The sequence below is a fragment of the Camellia sinensis genome, chromosome 7 (assembly GCF_055761805.1).
Source record: "Camellia sinensis isolate YWXY chromosome 7, ASM5576180v1, whole genome shotgun sequence".
Lineage (NCBI taxonomy): Eukaryota > Viridiplantae > Streptophyta > Magnoliopsida > Ericales > Theaceae > Camellia > Camellia sinensis.
In genome coordinates, this window is record NC_138967.1 from 11,823,466 (window position 1) to 11,846,908 (window position 23,443).

Below are 23,443 nucleotides of genomic sequence, written 5' to 3' on the forward strand. Positions count from 1 at the left end.
CGATCAAGATTGTTTTGGTCCAAAAGGGGTATGAAGTTGAGATTTGACTCTCTCCTTGCCGAACAAACTAAACCTTTGCCCTGCACACCTTCATCACCGAGTAAACCATCAGTAGCGCCCAAGTCTTAAGGGCGGTCAAAAATGGGGTGTCTACACCCTCCCGTGGCGGATTTAGAACCCCAGCGACAAAACCCTCGGAGGGATGCAAGGGAGAGACGGGCTAACGGCCCCCATCGCTCTCAAAGTCTTGAAAGACAGAGGCAATGGATGGACCCTCAAGTTCTGGAGGATCGCGTGAAGGAGCAAGACAAGTTAATAAAGAAGATGACGGCAGACATGAAGTCAATGAAGTGCCAGATAAAAGGAAAAAGGGTGGCGACAGGAGAGGGGTGCAAAGGCAACACGCCCCCTCGCCACTCGAAAGATCGTGATAGGCGTACCACACCATCGCAAGCAGAAAGTAGGAGCCTTAGAACAAGCGACACTCAATCGAGGACTTCCAAGACTCGTTATTCCAGGTCTGAAAGAACAAGAATTGAGAGGTTATATACTGAGGGAAGCACCTATCGGCCCTCGCACACACACCACACGTCATCTAGGCACACGGAGTTGCCTAGATCATCTGACTTGCGAACTGTGCTTGAAGAAAGGGCACGATGGAATGAGGATACCAGGGCGCGCGACCCGCGCAGAGTTTCAGCCCTTCAGCGATTGGCTCCTTGGACGCATAGGAGCGTCAAGGTAGGAATGCCAATATCGCCCCTTACTTATTAACCAACAGACAAAGCATTAGCAAGGTTACAGAGCTCGCTGTTCATTCCGGCAATTGAGAATGCGCCACTACCTTCAGGCTTCCACCAGCCCAAATTCACCACTTATGAAGGGAAGACAGACCCCTACATGTACTTAAGCCACTTTTACCAGGTTATGGCAGTATACCAGCGGAACGAGGCCCTAATGTGTATCCTATTCTCATCCAGCCTTAGAGACCTAGGTCTAACCTGGTTCAAAAGGCTACCAGAAGGTAGCATTGCCTCATGGACACAGTTGGCAGAAGCGTTCGTGACTAGATTCCGGACGAACACCAAGACACCAGTGGAGATCGACCAGCTACTCTCCATTGACATATGCGAAAAAGAGACGTTGAGGTCCTACAACAGTCGCTACTGGGAAACTTTCAACCAGATAGGAGATTGCCCCACAAATCTCGCCATCGTGCAATACAAAAGGGGTCTACCAGTCAGAAACAAGTTGAAGGACTCAATTACTATGACGCCACCCCTCACGATGGAGGCCTTAATGGAGAGAGTGCACCAACATATTCACGTGGAGGAAGATAGCGCCCGTGCTAAGGCAAAATTTGGCACAACAGCGATGCCAGATAAAAAGACTACAGCAAAAGTCAACACGGTAGAGTAACCAAACAGGAATGGGCGAGGCAGGCGGGCCAACAGAGAGGACCCAGACAAAAGGAGGTTAAGAGTTCGCACTGCCATTACCACAGTGTTCAAAAAACCAATCTACCGAATTCTCAGTGAGATACACAAAGAACCTTTCGTTCGATGGCCAGCTAAGTTGGGAGAAGAACAAAAAGACTATGACGAGAGGTCCTGGTGCACCTTCCATAATGAAAAAGGACACCGCACTGAAAATTACATGCCGTTGAGGCAGCATTTGAAGGAATTAGTGGCAGCTGGGTACCTAGACCAGTACATAAAATGAGGGACACAGCCAGCCCCCCAGAATAGCAACAACCCAAATGAGATGCCGGTGGACGCTCCACCGCAAGGCGTAATTAACGTAATACATGGCATATTCGAACCTAAGCGGGTATGTGAACTCAGGAGGATGATTAAAAAGGATGAGCACTTAAGGGAGGTATTAAGCGCACAACCTACCATCAAAAAGGGGCGAACAGAGGCCAGAAATTTCATATCTCTTTCCGATAAAGATTTAGCAAAGATATACTGCCCTCACAATGATGCACTGGTTGTCACTCTACGCGTCAAGAATTTCGATATCAAGCAGATTTTGATTGACCAAGGAAGCTCATGTGAGATAATGTATTACGAAACCTTCAAACAACTGAAACTGGAGGACAAAGACTTGGCACCTACAATGTCTCCCCTAATCTGATTCAACTCAATGCCAGAGTGGCCAGTGGGCAAGATAATACTCCCAGTCAAGGCAGGAACCATGACGAAACAGGTAGAATTCTGGGTATTGAAAGTCCCTTCCACTTACAACATAATTTTGGGGAGGACATGGTTGCATGCCATGCGATCGATAGCGTCAACCTACCATCAAGTATTGCTGTTCCCCAACAAAGCCGGAGTAATTGAAGAGGTCTTTGGAGACCAAATTATGTCCAAACAGTGCTTTGTCACAGTAAATGGCAACTGTGCTGCAAAAGGATATGTACAGATGGTGGAAGAGCCTGAGAGCAATGAACTATTTGCAGATGTTGGCAAAGCAGCTGAACAGAAGGCGATGGAAGACTTGGTACAGGTAAGGATAGATGAAAAAGAGCCAGAAAAGTTCTTTTTGCTCGGCTCGTCTTTGTCCAGCACTGAGAGGATAGAGGTCATGGAATTCTTAACCTCTAACATCGAAATGTTTACCTGGACACCATATGACATGCCGGCATTGATCCAAACTTTATCTGTCACCAACTGAACGTCCACCTAACTGCCAGACCAGTTATACAGTGCACTCGCAGATCAGCACTCCACCATGCCGAGATAGTGACGGAAGAAGTGGGGAACTTGCTGGAGGCAGGAGCCATCAGAGAAGTGCACTATCCCAGATGAATCTCCAATACCGTAGTAATGCCAAAAAAGAACGGAAAATGACGTATCTGTGTAGACTACAAAACAGTCAACAAGGCATGCCCAAAGGACAGCTTTTCCCTACCACGGATAGACCAACTGGTAGTCCTGACAACAGGACACAATCGACTTAGCTTCCTTGATACGTACAGAGGTTACCATCAGATCGCTATATATGAACCAAATCAGGAGGTCACATCCTTTACAACGCCTAAAGGATTGTACTGTTACAAGGTCATGCCCTTTGGCCTAAAAACCGCAGAGGCAACATTCCAACGGATGGTCACCAAGATGTTTGAACCATTATTAGGTAGAACAATGGAGGCTTACATCGATGACATGGTGATCAGAAGCAAGAATGAGAACGACTATCTCAAGGACCTAGATGTAATGTTCCAGATTCTGAAGAAGAACAAGTTGCACCTAAATGCATCCAAGTGTGCATTCGGCGTGAGATCAGGAAAATTCCTAGGCTTTCTGGTAACCAACCGAGGTATAAAAGCAGACCCTTCTCAGATCAAAGCAATCCAGGATCTAGAGAGGCCCAACACTGTAAAAGAGGTGCAACATCTCACTGGCCTAGCAGCCGCGCTAAACCGGTTCATAAGTCGGTCATCAGACAGATGTCGACCATTCTTCCAAGCATTAAAGGCCAAGTTTGAGTGGGATGAAGAATGCGACCGCGCCCTAGAAAGCTTGAAAGAGTACATGTCTTCTCCACCGTTGCTAGTAACCCCAATACCTGGAGAAGAGCTCTTTTTGTACCTAACAGTTTCACAGCACGCAGTCAGTGCAATGTTGTCAGAGCAGAAGGAATCCAACATCTGCACATCTTTTATGTTAGCAAAACCTTGCTGGGTGTGGAAACTAGGTACCTACCATTGGAAAAACTAGCCCTAGCCTTGATGATGGCCTCAAGGAAGCTGTCGCATTACTTCCACGCTCACACCATAATCGTCCTAACAGTTTTTTCCTTAAAAGCCTTGTTTGAGAGGGCGAACTTTTCTGGGTGAATCTTGAGATGGGCGGTGGAATTAGGACAGTTTGATATCAAGTTTCAACCCAAAATCGCAATAAAAACCCAAGCTTTGGCAGACTTTGTGGCAGAGTTCACACCAAAAAGTCATCACATCTGCCCAGTTAACTTGACTGGTACGACAGGAATGGGGACGGAAAGTGCTGCAGGAAATACATAACCCCTAATTCAGGATACCCAGCCACATTGCAAACCATACAGGCTTGAAGATCAAGAGGAAGGAATAAACCATGCCATTCACAGTAAGGACTCATCGACAAGTGAAGACTTGGGGCAGTCAGATAATAAAAAGCAAACCCCAACAGCAGCTAGGGACTTGGAAGAAAACAACACTCATGACCCCAAGACATCATCTGACCCCTCCACTTGCTGGAAGCTATTCGTTGGAGAGATGTGGAAGCTCTTCGTAGATGGAGCATCCAATAGGCATGGTGCAGGACTTGGCATAGTCCTCATCTCATCAGATGGCCTAATAGTGGAACAAGCAGTCAACCTTGGCTTCCTAGCATCAAATAATGAGGTGGAGTATGAAGCACTCTTAGCAGGCCTAAAATCTGTACTCTTCATACAGGCCACCGAGCTAATGGTTTACAGTGACTCCCAGCTGGTAGTAAACCAGATTTCAGGCGACTACGAAGCAAAAGATGAGAAGATGGCAAAGTATCAAGAGTTAGTCATAAGAGAAATCATGAAATTCGAAGTGGTGCAAATAGAACAGATCAGCCAGGAAGAAAACAACAGAGCAAACGAACTAACAGGCTTTGCTTCGATGGCAGTTATATCCATTCCACATCCATTACTGATCGACTTCCTACCAAGACCAAGCATTGAAGAACCCGAAGTAACTGAGGTATGTTGCGCCGAACTAGGCCCTTCCTGGATGGATCCCATTATAGTATTCTTAAAAGACAGTGTCTTACCAGAAGAGAAGAAAGAAGCCAACAAGATCAGAGCAAAGTCACAGCGATTTTGGCTCTCCCCATCAATGGCCTTGCACAAAAAATCCTTCATAGGACCTTACTTGAAATATGTCCACCCCAGCAAGGTCGAGGCATTCTTGTTCGAGATACACGAAGGCGTATGCGGAAGCCACCAATGGGGAAGATCATTGGCCTACAGAGCAATTTCGCAGGGATATTGGTAGCCTTACATGCAAGCAGATTTAGAGAAGTATGTCAAGAAATGCAAGAAATGTCAGAAGTTTGCACACCAAATAAATCAACCAGCCAAAGAGCTTCTACTATTAACTAGCCCATGCCCCTTCGCAATGTGGGACTTGGACATAGTAGGACCACTTTCAACGGCGCCCGGCAACAGAAAGTTCTTTCTCGCAGCAACAGACTACTTTACAAAATGGGTGGAAGCAGAAGCACTTGCCTCAATAAAAGAGAAAGATGTGAAGAAGTTCGTCTAGCAGAATATCATCACTCGGTTCGGCATACCCAAGGCTCTAATATCAGACAACGACACTAAATTCGATGAAAAAAAATTTAAAGGCTTTTGTGAGGAGTACAAGATAGAATTCTATAACTCTACACCAGCATACCCCCAAGCAAATGGCCAGGCGAAAGCATCAAACAAAGTCATCTTAGATGGATTGAAGAAAAGGCTGGAGAAAGCAAAAGGCAAGTGGGCTGAGGAGCTCCCTCATGTTTTATGGGCTTACCGTACCACACCTCGGCAGTCAACTGGAGAAACACCTCTTTCTTTGGCCTATGGCATGGAAGCAGTAATCCCACTGGAAGTTGGCCTTCCCATCATTAGAAGTGAAAATTTTGACCCAGATTTAAATGGAGAAGCCATAGCCTTGGAACTCGACCTTACGGAAGAGAGAAAAGAAAGAGCACTGGTTCACATCGCCTCATACCAGCAAGAGTTATCCAGAAATATAACAAGGCAGTACATCCGAGGCAATTCAAGATTGGAGATTGGGTACTGCGCAAAGTAATAAGAAACACCCTGGTACCCGAAGATGGCAAGTTAGGGCCTAATTGGGAAGGACCTTACAAAGTGGTTGGATTAGCAGGAAAATAGGCATACCACTTAGAAGATAAAGACAGCAAGGCCATTCCCAAGCCATGGAACACTTCCAATCTCAAACTATTTTATTTTTAGTTTTTCTTTAACGTACTTGTAGTTTTTCTTTTTTTCAATAAAACAAGTAGTTTCCTTTTCAACATAATTGTTTTCTTTTGTAAAAGTAGTTTTAGTGAGCTAAGGGCAATGAAATCAGAGTTGACCGGAATAACCAACTTTGAGCTCTCTTCAGCCAAGATCAGGATCTAGGCTGAAGAGGTTGGCTAGAAAAACCAACACTTACTTCTCTTCAGCCAAGATCGGGATCTAGGCTAAAGAGGTTTGGCAGGAATAACCAAACACTTAGCTCTAGGCTGGAGGAATAACCAACACTGAGCTCTCTTCAGCTGAGATCAGGATCTAGGCTGAAGAGGTTGGCTGGAAAAATCAACACTTACTTCTCTTCAGCCGAGATCAGGATCTAGGCTGAAGAGGTTTGGCAGGAATAACCAAACACTTGGCTCTAGGTTGGCAGGAATAACCAACACTGAGCTCTCTTCAGCCGTGATCAAGATCTAGGCTGAAGAGGTTGATTGGAAAAACCAACACTTACTTCTCTTCAGCCGAGATCAGGATCTAGGCTGAAGAGGTGGGCTGGAAAAACCAACACTTATCTCTCTTCAACCGAGATAAGAATCTAGGCTGAAGAGTAGTTGGTTGGAATAACCAACTTTAAGTACTCTTCAGTCGAGATAAGGATCTAGGCTGAAGAGTGGTTGGCTAGAATAACTAACTTTTCAGCCGAGACAAGGATCTAGGCTGAAGAGTGGTTGGCTGGAATAACCAACTTTAAGTACTTTTCAGCCGAGATAAGGATCTAGGCTAAAAAGTGGTTGGCTGGAATAACCAATTTTTAGTACTCTTCAGCCAAGATAAGGATCTAGGCTAAAGAGGTTGGCAAGTATGACCAAACAGATTACAAGGTTAACACCGAGATAGATATCTCGGCCAGAACATATCATACTTCACACAAATCATAGTAGAAATTAAATGCAAGCATAGAGTAAACCAGACAAATAGTTAAGGAAAACAAAAGAAGATTACATTCAAAATTCAAGTCAAAGTTACAAGAAGTGGGACTTTAGCCCGGTTACACATTTTTTCCAAGAGTAAAAAGAAGAAAATACAGGATCAAGCAAAAAGGTCGTCGAGATCCGCATCCAGATCAACTCGAAGCCCGGTTTCAGCAGGTAGCTCGGTCACATTTTCAACCAAGTCTTCCACCGGTGGCTCCACCCGAGCTGACTGAAAAATAGGATCATTGGCGACAACCGGGGCATTATTGGGTTCAGGGGACTCTTCTTCTTCCTCAACTTGGAGAAATTTTTGTTGAATAGTGTTAGCATACTCCGCCATATAGCCCGGGATGAAGTGAGGAGATGGATTTTGGAATACCTCGGTTTCTTCCTTTTGACCGTACTTAAGGACAGCTGTCTTCCACCCACACTTGAAGAAAATGTCTTTGGCAGCTTCGCACTGCAAGACGTATGTGGCTTCGCCCTCCTTGTAACCGCGATTTTTTGCATCCTCTATCTTCTTCTCAAGCTCGGTTATCTCGGCGTTCTTCTTCTTCTCGACCTTAGCCAACTCACGCAGATAGTGGTCCTTCAGCTCGGTCAAGGCCTTTTATTTGTCCGCCTCCGCCGAATCTACTAGCCTGGTGAGTCGGGCGACTTCTGATTGAAGCTCGGCCATTTTTTGTTTGGCTTCGTTTAACTCGGCTGTCTTGCTATCGGCCTCAGCCACGGCCAGCTTTATCATCTTGCGCAGTTCTAACACACGCTTATGTGCAATGTGGTTTTTCTGCATGGCTTGCAAGAGGGCAGTAAGGAATTTTGAGTGAAAATCGAGCAAATAAATGTCTAAAATTGGAAAACAAAGGAAAAAGCACTCACCAGCACCATCGATTTGGTGGCCGAACGGATGGCTTTCAGCTCGGTGAAATGGTCATGGTGTTCCATGTTAGGGGGCAAGCACACGCTCTTAGCCAGGTTGAAAGCGAGCGTGTGGTATTTGCCTGCCACCACTGAATCTGTGTCTCTTATGGCTCGGTTCCGGTATGATAATTTCGGGGCTCACTCAGAAGAGCTAGCCTGGTCAGAACGCTCAAGCTCTAGCCTTGGCGAAGTGATTTGTGGAAGCACAGTTTCATCCTCGTCAACAAGGCGTGGCTCGGTTATGGAAGTCTGAGCGCGCTTGCTTGGCCGAGATGATGAAGGCTGGACGGTTTGAAGGGCTACCACGGCCTCTTGGGTTTGACCGGCTTGTGGTACCTTGGCTTGATTTGTTTCGGTGATCAAGGCCCTAACTGCTCTCTTCTTGGCCATTTCTTGTTCCGCTGTTAATGGGATCAGATTGATTTGAGGTAGTGTTGGATCTGGTTCTAGAGAGGGTTCCAGAAGGAAATATGTCACCCTGGTCTTCCTTCTACTACTGTATCTGTATGTCGGTTCAAAATTAAGTAGCTCGGCCCAACCTCGATCGCGATATCTTAGTGCGGCGCGGAGTGCGTCAAGATTGGGGTAACTGTACTGCGACTTTAGATGGTTCAAGTCTGCATAAGGAAAAAAGCAACGGTTAGCACGGTGCGAAACTAGTAAACAGAGTAAAAAACGCACGAAGCTAAAACCGAGGTATTTATATACCAACTACTCCTTTATTCCAGTTAATGCAGTCTCCAGGTATTTAGGCTTCCTGGTCCTCGAAGTTACCAAAAACCCAGAAAAAGTCGTCGTCGTTTACGTCTTTATCTGGAGTGTTTTTTATTATTTTCTCTTGGCGGCGTTTTATTCTTAAATAGTACACCCAGCCGTCTTCGTTCTGGCCTAGTGAATACTGGTGAAATAGCTCGGCTAAACCAAGGTTGAGGCCAAGCCAGCGATTTAGCTCAGCAATACCATTTATTATTCTGTATGAATTGGTGCTAAGTTGGGTTGGGCATCTTCTAGTTTGCCTAAGGAATTCACAAAGGAGTGGCTGTACAGGGAATCGGAGTTCGGCTTCTACAATAGAAAGGACGGCGAAGGGAACAAAGCCCTGTTTTTCCCATGGAGTTGTATCTAGCTCGGCTAGGGAAATACGGACGTCATCTGGAATTTGGTAATCCTTTCGGAACTCGGCTATGGCCCCTGGAGAGTTCACTAAAAATCGATACTTCTCCATGCGGGCTTAAATTATGTATAATTTAGCTCGGAGTGCTAGCTCGGTGCTGAGATGACCTTCAGTATCTCGGTTGAGTGTGCAAAGGTGTGTCTGGCCAACCTAGTCAGTCTGCAAAGTGGTGATGAAAAGTGTTAAGCCCAAATCGTTGGACTGTGCTAAAAGAAACAAAGGCAAAATGAATGGAATTCTAGCTCGGCTACGTGGGATACTATCCGTTCTTAGCTCGGTTGGAGCAGGAGGACTTTAGCTCGATTAAGTGGAACGAGGGGTTCGTAGCCCGGTTGAAGCTTAGGGTACAGCACATTCTTGGTTAGATTTTGACTAAGTCAGAGAGCTGGTTTGGCCCCAAGTTATAGCTCGATCGTTGGTTAAGACTTTGTAATTCGGTAGTACGCACACCTAATACAGTTTCCTACCTCGGCTAAATGAAACAGAAGGTTCTTAGACCGATTGAAACTTATCTAGTTCGGCTGGGTGAACATCTTAAATAGAAACAGGTTACTAGTTCGGTTGAAATATTATTTTGGATCAAAAGCATCATTTCTCAGATTGGTTGTGAAACCAGTGGGTCTATCACATGGTTTTTGGAACAAAGTGGTTATTTCCCATGGAAACTACAAGAAAGTGTTTTCAAGAAACATATATATTGTGCTATGTAGTACAATACAATGCAAAATGAACGAAAAAGATTTGAGTCATGTACCAGTTCAAAATGAAGGAACCGAAGGTGAAAACAATATCAGCAGAAACACGAGCTTGGTAGGTACTAGGGTTGCAACAATGAAGACTCAGAGGGAAAGAGAGAGGGAAGATGAATAGTGATGTGTTTTGTTCAAAAAGTAAGGTTTTGTTTTGTGTAAGGCATGAGTTTGGGCGGGACTGTTCAAATTTTGCGAGGTACGAGGGCGGCTATGGCAGTTGTAGTTAACCAATAAAGACTTGCCACGTGTCCAAGAGAATCGTAAGCGATTCAGTTCTGCAGCGACTGAAAAGACGTTTTTTGACCGAACTAATTGGTAGCCCAGTGATAACTTAGCTCGGTAAAGTCTAAAGTTTTAGCTCAGCTAGTAACAGGTAATCCCAATCATGCTACGCAGATTGAATTAAGGGGTAATTGAGAGGGAGTTTTTATATGCATTAGGGCCGAGCTAGGCCAAGGCGTGGTAATTGGCCGTTCTATGGGCCGCGGTAAAAAGGGCTTAGTGAAGAGGACTTTGTAGCTAGCTCGGTCCAAATATGGTTACAGTTACCACAGTCGGAGTGGTGATAATTACCTCGGTCATAGTATTCAGAGCCGAGGTGTTTGGGCTTCTTAAGGTGGACCTTGCCCTTTTTAGCTCGGTCAAGGCTTGGGGTGGTTAGCTCGGTCTAAACAGAATAAAATCGAGGTACAAGTGAACATGAGCCGAGCTATATGTTGCATATAAAGGCGCCGGGTTAAGTATGAAAGAGATAACGTTAGCTCGGTCATACTATTATCCAAACCATGGTAAAACCATCTCACTTGGTTTAAGCAGTGAGGGGGGTGTTAAAGGATAAATATTATCTTTCAGGAGTGTGATTCCTAGGAGGACTCTAAGCGGAGGAATAAGAGTCCTACTAGGATTGTGCCACGCGGAACCTATAAAAGCTCACAACATAACCTATGTAAAGGTAACACAACTTTGATTCCCGAATACAGAGAGCTTTTGTTTATTTGTCTATTTTGCTGACTTAGGCATCGGAGAGGTATCCAGCACACACCCGCCGGCTAGCTCACGTTTGTGTTTTCAGGGAGTAAAGCGACGACTTTTGGAGGAGCGCAAACTTGATCAACAGGATTATACGAGAAGATTATTTTGTGCTCGTACATGGATGATAGAGTGTATTTCCACTGCCAGAATCTCAGTTCTTGTGAATGGGTCACCAACTAAAGAGTTTAGTCCTCGGAAAGGCCTCAGGCAAGGTGATCCATTATCACCTTTTCTGTTTAATCTGGCAGCCGAAGGGCTCAATATTCTACTGCTCAGAGCTAAGGAAAAAGAGATTGGTAAAAGGAGTACATATTGAAGGCAATGGGGTGATTGCATCTCATCTACAATTTGCCGATGACTCATTTCTATTATGTGAAGCTGATGAGGTGCTGAATCTGAAAAGAATATTAAGGTGTTTTGAAATGGTCTCAGGGCTCAAGATTAATTACCACAAGAGTGTGGTTTGTGGGGTTGGACTATCTGATAGTTTGATCAAAGATTTTGCTACTTTGCTTAATTGTAAGATTCAAAGCATACCTTTCAAATTCCTTGGCCTACCTTTGGGTGCTTCGCCATGCAGAAAGAAGTCATGGACACCTGTTATAGATAGTATCAAACTCAGGCTTACAGGTTGGAAAATGAGGCTCCTTTTTTTTGTTAGCAGACTGACTCTAATCAAATCAGTGTTGTCTAGCTTGCCTGTATATTATTTATCACTCTTTAAGATGCCAGAAGGAGTTGCTAAGGAAATAGATAAAATTCAAGCAGCCTTCTTGTGGGGAGGCTCAGACTTGAAGAGAAAAATTCACTTAGTGCAATGGAATGAGGTGATCAAGAGCATCAATCAAGGTGGGTTGGGAATTAGGCGAATCAGAGAGGTTAATGCTTGCTTATTACTGAAGTGGTGGTGGAGATTTGCCAATGAAGAGGAGGCACTATGGAAAAATGTGGTTTGCAGTAAATATAATATTGATGTTGGAGCTTGGCTTCCAAATCAATCTAATGGCATTAGATGGTCTAATTTATGGGGTAACATTTTAGCAGTGGTAGAGTATAGAAACAATTTTCTACAATTTTTTGTTAACAATTTTCAAATTAAAGTAAGTAATGGGAGCAGAACGAGATTATGGCATGATAAATGGTGTGGTGAAATTTGTCTTAAGGAGGTTTTCCCTAGACTCTACTCCCTTTCCACTGTTAACAATGGTTCTCTCAAGTTTTTTGTTGATAAAAAAGGTTGCTCTGAGTTGTGGGATCTCAGTTTTAGACGAACTCTGCTACAGTGGGAGGGTGAGGAGGTATCTAGGCTCACTGTTGTGTTAAGAGCAGCTCCTATATTATGTTTGGGTGAAAAAGATAAACTAACATGGCTAGCATGCCAAACAAGTCTGTCCTTTGTTGCATCTCTTTATAGGCATAGTGAATTGGGTTTTGGTGATTGTGTGAGGTTTAATAGACTGCTGTGGCTTAATTATCTCCCATCCAAAGTTCAATTTTTTGGGTGGTTAGCTTGGAAACATAAAGTCAAAACGTCTGTCTTTCTTCAAAGGATTGGAGTTCTAGGTGAGGAAGCCTCCACTGTGTGTGTTTTTTGTAAATCTGAGGCTGAATCTGTTGCACATGTACTTATTTCTTGTCCTCTGGTTTGGAAGGTTTGGACTGGCATGTTGCAGTGGTGAGGATCGATTTGGGTTGTGCCTAGTTCGGTTGAGTGCTTGTTGCATTGGTGAGATGGTTCCTGTTTCATGAAAGCTGAAAAGAGGATTTGGAAAGCTATACCTTTGGTTGCGCTTTGGTCCATCTGCAAACATCGGAATGATTGCTTGTTTAAAAATGTTCAGCCGAATATGAAGGAGTTGTAGGAGTTAATTATTATTAGACTAGCGATTTGGTTGAAAGACTCTGCGAAGCATTATCAGTTTACTATTAATGATTTCCTATATAACATTTGGCAGATTAGAGTTTGTTTAAGAGGCAGGGTCTGATGTGGTTTATAATGTCACTCATCAGATTAAGGTGTAACAGCAGCTTAGTTCTTTTGTCAATGTACTGGGCTTGAATCTATTTTTTCCTATGTGCAGCAGCAGTGGTTTTGTTTATTTTGGTTCATACTATTTGGATTTGGGTTTGGTGTTCTGGTTCTGTTTTGTTCTTTTTGGTTATTGTGCGGATTGTTGTTCTAGTTCTATTTACTGGTTCTGTGTTGGTGGCTGAACGGCTGTATGGCTTTGATACTGGATGCTTGATTGGGCTGAATGCTGGTCTGCTGATTGTTGCTGGTTTGCTTTGTGTTGGGTGGTTGAATGGGCTGAATGCAGGTCTACTGGTTGAATGGGCTGAATGTAGGATTTCATTCTTAATTTGAGGCAAATCAGGAACTGGTGTTGTCTCCAAGTTTGAGTATCTGTTAGTCTCTACTGCTATTATCTGGTTTTGGGGTATTTTTTCATCTAATTCTGATGCTGTGGCAGCATCTTTTGCTTTCTGTTTTGTTGGTTCCTCACCAACTAGCGCTTGGAGCTTTGTAATAGCTCCAAGCTCCTCTTTATTGATGTAATCTATCATACCTTGTATATTTTCATCAATAAAGATTTTTTTTGCCGATCCAAAAAAATAAAAAAAAAATGAATCTTATAAAAAATAAAAAAAAATAAAAGAATATTTTGATTTTTTTTTTTTTTTTGGTCGTAGAATTCTATCTACCTAGCTACAATACAAGTGCTGCAAATTAAGTAACCCTTGATTAAATTGTTCGAACATTGCTTGAAATTTGTAAGTTCATGCATAGAAAAAGAAATATCACAATTTCCACACACCATGTGAGGGCAAGCACCTCAACAAACCTTTACAATCTTCTTAAAATATACACTAAAATATGGAAGAAAAACAAAACAAAACAAAGCAACAAAAAAACAAGAAAAGTAAGTACATAATTTTCATTTTTGAACATATAATTCATGGATAAATAGAGCTATAAACATCATAAGTGGAAATTATATTAATTTGAAGCTCAAAACATTCCTCCGCGCATCCTCTGTCTGGTAGCAACATCTTCAACCCCTGCATGGATAGCTCCCATGCAAAACAATTGTGTAGCACTCAAAAATATCATAATGATTTCCAAACTCCGCTGCAATATATCATTACAATATAACACCATCATTAATCTTCTCTATGAAAAAATGGAAAATAGTTTTCAGATACAATTCATCAAACAAGTTTAAACAATTTATTTTTTATGATTTTTGGAATGAAAACAATGAAAAGTTCGAAAACAACAATAGTTTACTTTTTGGTGTTTCCTAAAGCATGAGTGATATTTAGAAAATTTCCACAAAACAGTATTTGAAAATGGTATATTAACTTCTTCTTCTCTTTTTCTTTTTTCTTTGTATTTTCTAAAAAATAAAAATTTAAAATTTAAATAATACCAAACATGATGGGAATTCTTTGAAAAATCTAGGTTGCTTACCAAGTTTGAACCTGTCCAGCCTATATTAATCTCTTTGCATGCGAATCTGAAAAGAAAAATAAAAAATGAATTGTTAAGTTAAAGAGAAAAAAAATAAAATAAAAAGATAATGAGTGTGCAAAAGAAAAGAAAAGAAAAGAAACTATGGCTCAGTTTGTTTAGAATTAAATAGGTAGAATGTAAAAGAAAGAGAGAAAATTTAATTTCTATTAGTTTGTTCAGTTTGAAAGTGGTGGAAAGTATAAGAAAATTAATTTTCTTGTATAACACATATTAATATTGTAACTTCTCTTTTTTTTTTCCTTGCAAGAAAACACAAGAAAAATGTGTGAGTTATCTATAACTAAAGTTTTTCTATCTTTTTCTTACAAAATTTTCATCGTAATCAAATGCTTGCAAGAAAATATATTTTCTTTTCTATTTCTTTTCTATCACTTCATTTTCTTTTACTTTTACTTTCTACCAAATTTTCTTTCTAATCAAACTAAAAAAAAAATCTAATCAAATTATTTATTTTCTCGACTAACCTCTATTTTTGAAGAGATTTCAAAAGTAGATTTTAAGAGAAACATATTTCTCTCCATTCAATTCTCTCATTTTTTTCTTCGTAAGTAATCCAAACAAGTAATTAGAATTGAGGAAAACTGTACCCCGTGGCAAGTAGAGTAAGCGACCATGTTATAAGAGAAGAGGCCGCAGCTGAATGCAAGTGAGGAAGAGTCCACTGGATTACATCAACAATACCGGTGATGCAGGTGAAGAAGCCCACAACGCCGGCAATGAGAGAGAAAATCACGAAGACACCGGTGGCCATATTTCCAAATGGAAAATATATTGGAAAAATCCGAGCTGGGATTGGCAATACAGATGCTACAAAAAACAAGTTGTAATAATTCAAGTTTGTGTTATCTTCGCAAAGTTTGGTACACAAAGCAAAATCAAGGTGTTGGAGTAATTAGTAATTATCCTTCGTTTGTTTCGACATAAAATATTTTCTATATTTTTGACATTTAATATAACAAAAAACAAAAGTTAACAAAAAAAAAAAAAAAATTAGCTGATTTGGGTGGAGAACTTTTTTATATTTTTTTAAAAGTAGAAAATATTTTCCAAATTAATCTAACCAACACCACAACCCTATACCACAACCATCCTTGTGCTCCAAACACAGTTGCCGCCGTGATCACCAACCTGCCCAATGGTGGACCCAAAAATTATCTAAAAGGGGGCTAAAGGTAAAATTATTTAGAAGTTTAGAGGATGAAATAAAATTATATGTATTTTTAAGGTGTAAAAATGCTAATTTCTATTATAAATACTCAGAATAACATGGGCGAATGAGTTTTTTATGAAATTTGAAAAGCCAAAAAGTTAATAAATTTTGAAGGACCTAAGTAAAACCATATACATTTTGAAGGGCCAAAATGCTACTTTTTTTATTATAAATACTTAAAATAGTATAGGTCAAATAATAATATTTTTGTAAAATTTGGAAGGGTCGTGTGCCCCCACAAGCCTCACGTGTTTATTTTCCTGTTGCATTCACCGTCACTACCTATCACTATCCACGTCTCTACCACCATCACTTTGCCGAAATTACCACCATTGCTGCCGCCATCATTTCCACTACCACTATCACCCTCCCGCCATTGCCACTACAACTACCCCCACAATCACAATTGCTAAAATATTTTTACGAACACTATTATCTGTTTATAAAGTATTTTTCTAAGAAATACTTTTTGTCAAAACAAACAGAAAGTACATTTTTACCTGTTTCGCGAGAATATACGATGGCATGATTGACAGCCCACCCGGTGATTGCGATGACAATGAGGTACAGTATCATATTGAGGATTAAGAGAACGAACGCTGCAGATTTGCCCGCTCCGGAAGCCATGGTCTTTGAAGCTTGTTTGGAGACAGAAAGAAGAAAGAAGAGAAAACTCTAATTTTTTTTAATGTTTTTGATCTAGAGAAAACTCTGATTGGAAACACACTTGTTGATCTCAAAAGAGAGAAATATATAAGCTAGGAATATAGTTTCTATCCTTAACCCAGAAAACACTTTTCTTATGGAATTGTTCTTTGTATGTTCTCTTGCTTTTTCGTTTTCTTTCATTTCTGAAATTCCTTGCTTTTCTTGTTTCTGGGTTTTCCTCTTTGGAAAGAAAGAATCAAGGTTGTAAAACTAGATCTGCATTGTTCATTTAAAAGAAAAATATATTCTTACGAAATTTCCATGCAGAATTTTCCGATATGACAGTACCATCTTTGTAATTAAACATCATTTTAATGATAACTTTACTTTAAATTAATATATTTTAATGTAACATATCATTTTGTGGGGTGTTTTGGAAAGTTGGTAAAATGCTGAGTTTTGACTTTTTACCAAACTTTTTAGCTTTTTGAAAAGTGATTTGGGAAGTTGACAAAAAGATGGCCTTTGGCTTTTTAATTTAATATTTGTTTATGTTGTCAAATCAAATTAAAATTATCAAAATATCCTTATCCAACGTAAAAAATTTATTTTTTTATTTTTTTATTTTTTTGTCATAGACTCTAATTTGTAATTTTATACTTACGTTTTTTACACTTCCCAAACCAATTTGGTTGCGTTTTTGGCACTTGCGTAACCTAACTTTTTATTTTGTTCCCAAAACGGCACTGTATACAATATTAATGATGCAATTGCTAATCCCCACACATACTTAATCATTAAGAGGACAAACTCGAGGTGAAACGTAAATTGAGACATCTTGAGTTCAACTCTTACCGATGTCTTTTGAGCTTGACTGGAATTAGTAATTTGTGAGCGATTGCAAGTATCATAATTTAATCTCAAGGGATGGGTCCAGAGAACCCGTTTGGGGGATTCCTTATCATAAAATAAAATTAAAATAAAAATCAATTGCTTACAACAGTGCAATGTCCTTCATCTGGCAAAAAATATTCATGAACACACCCTGATCCCAAAGCTCTAATATGCTTCTAAGAAACCACTGGGGACTTATTTACAAGTGATCTTCCCTAAAGATCTGAGAAATAAAATAGGAATGAGAGCTTCTTTTTCCGACTGATTTTAGACATTCATTGCCAGTTTCTGAGCAGCAAGAGCTTCAGCCTCGAGCGTAGGCTCCCACAGTAAGGTAGTTTCAGCCAATAAGGCCGTCACAATATATGGGTCCATGTTTGAAGCCGGACGCCTATCTTCCAAGTAACCTAACAAGGAAGGAAAAATGAGGGACAACATTAACCAGAAAATTAACATAGGCAATGCTTACTGTGGTCAGTTTAAAATGATCTAATGAAGAACCATATCAATGGCGTTGAGCGAGTCAGTTATAAATGTGGGATTTGTGAAATCTGTTGTAAAAATGGTAAAAGTTTGCAAAACCATTTTCTAGTTTTCCTCAAATCAAATAGAGAAAATTCATGAATATAGCTTTAGCATACCTTTGCCTTGCTTCTCAGTTTCACGCCCCACGCGGATTGAACAACCGCGATTAGCGACTCCCTGCAAATAGAGGGCAAGTGATTTAGTTAGAAAACTAGGAAGAAACATTTTTTCTAAACAATTTTCAGAAAATAATGTTTCTGAAAGCTGTAAAGATTATAAGAACACAATGCTTTGTCTTTTTAGTTTTCCTAACTACAAGACAAAAGGAGAAATAAAAAACAAATAAATAAACAATATTCTGGTGTGAAAATTGGTTCTTTTTAACTTAGCCCTTTGAAACAGTTTTCAGAAACAACAAACAAAAACAAACCAGATGAAAATTCAATCTTAATTTCTGTTTTACATGATTTTGAGTTAGAAAACTGTTTTTAAAAACTCTTCCATACCCAACCTTGAATTTTATTTTATTTTTTAAAACTTTTTTCCCAAAATAAGAGTCTCAAATAGTTTTGGAGCATACCCAAGAGAATGTGTTGATGCTGGCAGTTTCATGCTTTCCCGTCAACCTTCTTTCATTTCCTTCTCCATAAGCACTGATGTGTTCTTTGTGACGAAGCGAAAGATTCAGAATTGCTTTCTTAATTACTTCAAACCCGCCATCCTCTCTCATACTCTTTGTACTGTCAAACCGACGATTATTTAAGCAATTACTAAATATTGATCCAAAATATCAACATTGTTTTTCAGGTACATAACAAACTAATTATCATAAAAGTAGTTTAGTACCTGTAATTGGTGTGGCATCCTGCACCGTTCCAGTCACCCTATTGACTCAACGACGAAGACAGTCATTCAATAATTATTCATTTTATGGTAGAAAAGTTTGATACAAATGGTATCTAGATTACCTCTATTGGTTTCGGATCGAGTGAGAGAACAACACCAGCTTGTTCAGTAATTCTCTGTGACAACCAACAAAGAAAAACCAAGTTATTCTGTGTTAGATATGCAGGCTTGTTTGTTTGACAGAGTGGGGAGATTGGGATTAAAAATATTAGTCCATTGTTTGTTTCTTTTCTTCTTTTTTTTTTTTTTTGGGTCCCGGGATTGAGCCCTCAAGCTTGGTAATCAGGGGATTAATTGGGGGGGATAACTAATTTCATGACATGGGACTATGTCCCTCCATCCATCCAACATTCAGAAATAATCTTTTCCCATATTGATGACCTATTCAACTAGTTTTCCAAAAATAAAAACAATTTCGGGTCAAAATCCAAGAGTAACATACCCCTTATCCCATCCTAACTAAATTTAGTACAACTAATCTTATGCTATGTATCCATTGTCCTTACCACCTTTAATCCTGCCTATAATCCCATGATATCCAATCCTCCCCTAAACCAATCCGCAAATCAAACATAGCCATATAGTACATGGCAAAACACACATAAACCGTTATAAATTAAGTGGAAGATGATACCCTAAAAAACCATCGGCGTGTTCTATTTATTTAAGTTCAAGCACTTACCTAATGAACTAGTTAATTCAACAAGCATAGCTAGATTGCCACCTAACTTCAAGGGTGAGTTGAAAGGGACCTCATATGCTGTGTTTGGGTCCTAGATTTGCTGAGGGATTTGTGGAGGTAAAGGGAAATTGAAAAAATTTAACTTTCATATCATTCACTTTTTCCTTCCCTTTTCTTTTCTATCCACGAATCTAAGATCCTAATATACAACCTTAATGTTTGGGTGAGACCCTAAGACATGTTCTTGTAGCTAACTGAATAACCCAACTACCATTTAATGGACTTCATTTTGTCCGCCAACAGATTATTACTTTAAATTGATTTATCTACAAACCCAGTAACAAATGAAGACAAATTACCTCAAGGATGTATCTAGCGCACCACATGTGATCTCCAGCTTCAATTCCCACACTTGGACCTACTTGAAATTCCCACTACCGGGGGGGAAATCATCAAATTAGAAAAAATAATCTAGGAATGCATTGTGCGAGTGATATTCCTTCCCATACATGAGATAAAGAGAAGCAAAGGAAGAGAAGAAAACCTGGCCAGGCATGACTTCTCCGTTGGTGCCACTAATGTTAATTCCGGCATACAAGCAAGCCTTATAATGAGCGTCTGATATGTCACGCCCAAATGACTTATCCGCTCCGGCAGCACAATAATAAGGACCCTAAATTCAAATAAGTGATAAAATCCTATTAGGCCACGAAAATTTCAATATCTATCAATTTAGTACGCATAAATTGAGATGATCAGAGTAGCAAAATTATTTTCACTGATAAAGAATGTAATTACCTGAGGACCAGGATAGCCTCCAACGGGCCAACCCAAGGGCCATTTCACGTTTGTTTGGAGTAAGGTGTACTCTTGCTCTATGCCATACCTAGGTTGGATTGATTTGATTATGAAAAATATTAGCGATTCTGCTTCAAAGAGAACCAAAGAAACATCGAAAATGTTTTTCATGATTTATTTGTTTTCACACAATAAAAAACTGGACTATTTTTCATTTTCATTTTCAACAAAATCCATGCTTGTCTAATGGAATAATTTTGGCGAAATGCCAATCCAGACAAACTTACCATGGTATTTCATCCACAACCTTCTTGTTACTGAAAATTTCAGCAGCCTTGTAGCGTTTATTTGTGGGGATCGGCTCGCCTTGTGGCGTGTAAGTGTCACAAATCACCTTTTTAAATCACATCAAATATAAGAGCTAGTCTTTACATTAATATGCTTCATCTTTTGATTGAAATATAATTGTACAAAGAATTGTTGTTTGCAAATCATACAAGTATATATTCATCGATAATGAATTTCTTGAATTATCTTACAACACTCACCAGGATGTTGTTACCTCCACGAAAAGGGTCCTTGAATATTGCTTGAGGGCTGAAGAATCAAAACCAAAATAATCAAGGTAATAGTGGGCAAAAACAAAAAAGAAAGTAAATGAAAATGCAAAGACATACAAAAAAAAATAGTTCAAGCTCATAAAATCTTACTATAAAATTACTTCACTATCTTCTCCTGGTGCTTGTCCAGTACTTGATCCATCATAGTTCCACTTTGGAAGCTCAGATGGGTGTTTAACTGGCTTCGAGATTGTCTGCAAATACAAGATCATAAGACTTCGAAAAAAAGTTACCTGAATTTCAAAGATTCGTAAAAAAAAAAAAAACTAAAATTCAATGTAGATAATATTAACAGCATCAAACATATTAATACCTTTGATTTACTACGGAGATCAATACCGGATCCTCCAATCCTGTTTCAAAAGGCAATAGCATAGATTGTCAAGATAGTTAACTGTATAACCAACAATAAATATAAATAGTGGCATAACTGAAAACAATTCCCAGTTGATTTATAGGATTAGTGAACCAAAAATTGCTACTATGAGGATGTTTCCTGCTTATGAGAATGGGACGTTCAGCAAAGGAAATGTACCATATATACTCAGCAATGATCTTATCAGTGTATGGTGTTACATCCATGCTTAGCAGATCCTCCATCCTGTTTATTGTGCTGTTTTCGGACTGTAGAGCAAACACCCTAAATTTGGCAAAGGTTTTAGCTGTTGCTTTCTTGTTCTGTTTCAAAAATAGAGAACTCCACATTGTTGATGTCATTGGACTCGCATTTGTTGAGTTCTTCGTAACTCTCATCTGCCATTGTGGGGAAGGAGCCAAAATCTGTGCCATTTTCACCTATCCCTCCCTGAAAAACAGAAATGGCTTTAATCAGGAATTCCACAACCCGGTAGAAGAAAGATTAAAATTGACCCAATTTTTGGTGCACTAGACAATCATAACTCTCTCTCGGAAGAGTTTCAACAAAAAAATTTGTTGGGATTAGAAGGCAAACAGCAAATGACTAATGCAAATGGAATAGAAACGCTATTATTATTCTTTGGAGAAAGAAAAAAATACAAAAATCTTCTATTCATATTATGACTTAACCATGCTCAATTGTTTCATTAAGTCAACCATTTGATTGGGCTAAACTGTTATTAGCAGTCAACAAAATAATTGTTGCTAACCGGCCCCAACATGTAATGTCGCTACCTCTCTGTCCCCATACATGATTTTTTTTTGAGTCCAAAGATTTTTGTTATCTCAGTATTCTACTACTGGCAAAAACTATGCAGCATGTACAAGTTATCCTAAGAGAGACCCTTGTCACGTTTCTAACCCATGATGCCCAGATCACAATGAAACAACCTTACCGGTATACAAAGGCCCACCCTTGATATAAAAAAAACGAACAAATGATAAACAATCAACTCATTGTTGCACATAATTGACTTAGTAACAACAACAACAAAAATAAATAAATAAATAAAAACATTGATGGACACAACCTATCAAACTCATTGGTGTATTATGAAGTAACTAGGACAAAAGTGGACCAAGTTTCCCAACTCATTGGTGTATCATCCTACTCATTTTTACACTATCTAACCAGGCAAAAAGTGGAACAAGTCTGTTATCTAATTTTCAACCATAATAAAGAAAAAATAAGTGCAAACATGACCAAAAGGTCATCAACCACTCTTGAAACCCCACTTGAAGGAGGGCTTGAAGATAAACATAAAACAAATTGGGTAAATTACACTAACAACCTTGACATTTAGAAAAATAAAAATATAATAAGTTCCACAAATCTGACTAATTATACAGATCTCCCTTTTAGTATGCTGATAAAAAGTGAATTAACTGTTATGGGAATCAAAAGCTTAACCGAGCCTAACCCCTCTTGAAATCCCACTTAAGCGAGGGATTGAAGAAGAACATAAAACAAATTGGGTAAATTACACTAACAACCTTGACATTTAGAAAAATAAAAATACAATAAGTTCCACAAATTTCACTTAATTATATAGATTTCTCTTTTAGCAAGCTGATTAAAAGCGGACTAACTGTTATGGGAATTAAAATCTTAACCGAGCCTAACCGCACTTGAAATCCCACTTGAGGGAGGGCTTGAAGATGAACATAAAACAAATTGGGTAAATTACACTAACAACACTTGAGATTTAGGGGGGTTACACCGATTTCCCTTTCAATACGATTATGAAAAGTGTTATGAAAATCAAAATATAAACCGAGCCCAATGTAATTACGTTAAATTTGAGGGTATCTTTTTCAAATTTACCCAAAGAAATTCCTGCAAATAATGAAATCTGTAATTAGTCCGATTCAGGCAACAGTGTGTCAGATTCAGGCACCCATTTGTCTAACTACGTAAAAACAAACATTCATAGTTCTACAGAGAGCACCAAACACTGTAGCCATTGGGGTTTTGACACATTTCTGATTCCCAAGAACTATAAACAATGAGTGAAAGATGGGTAAAGAATCTACCTGAGACTGCCGGAAAAAGGGTCCAAAACACCAACTTTAGAGAGAGAGAGAGAGAGAGAGTGTGGCAACACTGGTTTTAAGACTTTCAAAAGATTGGTGGATATGGGTTTGATATTGAAACGGTTGTTGGCTTTTCCATTGGAGATAGGGGTGTGCTATGAGTGGATGAAAATTGTTTTGAACTCTGTAAGGTCACCCAATACAAGTTTATGACTGTAATAGCATTAAGATGAAGTGTTGATTCTCAATCTTCAAATATATTCAACTCTCACTGGAATTTTAAAATGAATTATAGAGCATCATGACAGTTGATTTGAACTTAATCATTAAAAAAACAAA

General features: G+C 39.6%; 2 protein-coding genes across 2 annotated transcripts; both read right to left on the reverse strand.

Annotated features, from left to right (window-relative positions):
• Positions 1 to 13,594: 13,594 nt before the first annotated feature.
• On the reverse strand, positions 13,595 to 16,394 carry LOC114316916 (AWPM-19-like family protein). The gene is made up of 4 exons (XM_028263613.2): positions 16,081 to 16,394; positions 14,958 to 15,177; positions 14,308 to 14,353; positions 13,595 to 13,965 (listed from the first exon to the last, which is right to left on the reverse strand). The coding sequence occupies exons 1-4, from the start codon at positions 16,205 to 16,207 to the stop codon at positions 13,846 to 13,848; spliced, it is 513 nt and encodes a 170-aa protein (XP_028119414.1). The 5' UTR covers positions 16,208 to 16,394; the 3' UTR covers positions 13,595 to 13,845.
• Positions 16,395 to 17,186: 792 nt separating this feature from the next.
• GS2 (glutamine synthetase 2) lies at positions 17,187 to 23,425 on the reverse strand. The gene is made up of 14 exons (XM_028263615.2): positions 23,105 to 23,425; positions 21,189 to 21,458; positions 20,967 to 21,006; positions 20,744 to 20,847; positions 20,582 to 20,630; positions 20,321 to 20,427; positions 20,034 to 20,121; positions 19,780 to 19,908; positions 19,595 to 19,669; positions 18,616 to 18,669; positions 18,494 to 18,531; positions 18,228 to 18,387; positions 17,764 to 17,824; positions 17,187 to 17,529 (listed from the first exon to the last, which is right to left on the reverse strand). Exons 2-14 carry the CDS (start codon positions 21,440 to 21,442, stop codon positions 17,390 to 17,392), a joined length of 1,299 nt encoding a protein of 432 aa, XP_028119416.1. The 5' UTR covers positions 21,443 to 21,458; positions 23,105 to 23,425; the 3' UTR covers positions 17,187 to 17,389.
• Positions 23,426 to 23,443: the final 18 nt, after the last annotated feature.

Coding starts and splice junctions, on each gene's coding strand:
- LOC114316916 (XM_028263613.2), bottom strand. CDS start 16,207: ATGGCTTCCGGAGCGGGCAAATCTGCAGCGTTCGTTCTCTTAATCCTC. Junction 15,178..16,080: donor CGTATATTCTCGCGAAACAG/GTAAAAATGTAC, acceptor TGTTTTTTGTAG/CATCTGTATTGCCAATCCCA. Junction 13,966..14,307: donor GCTGGACAGGTTCAAACTTG/GTAAGCAACCTA, acceptor GATATATTGCAG/CGGAGTTTGGAAATCATTAT.
- GS2 (XM_028263615.2), bottom strand. CDS start 21,442: ATGGCACAGATTTTGGCTCCTTCCCCACAATGGCAGATGAGAGTTACG. Junction 21,007..21,188: donor ATCATTGCTGAGTATATATG/GTACATTTCCTT, acceptor CTTTTGAAACAG/GATTGGAGGATCCGGTATTG. Junction 19,909..20,033: donor GAGGCTATCCTGGTCCTCAG/GTAATTACATTC, acceptor ATTTGAATTTAG/GGTCCTTATTATTGTGCTGC.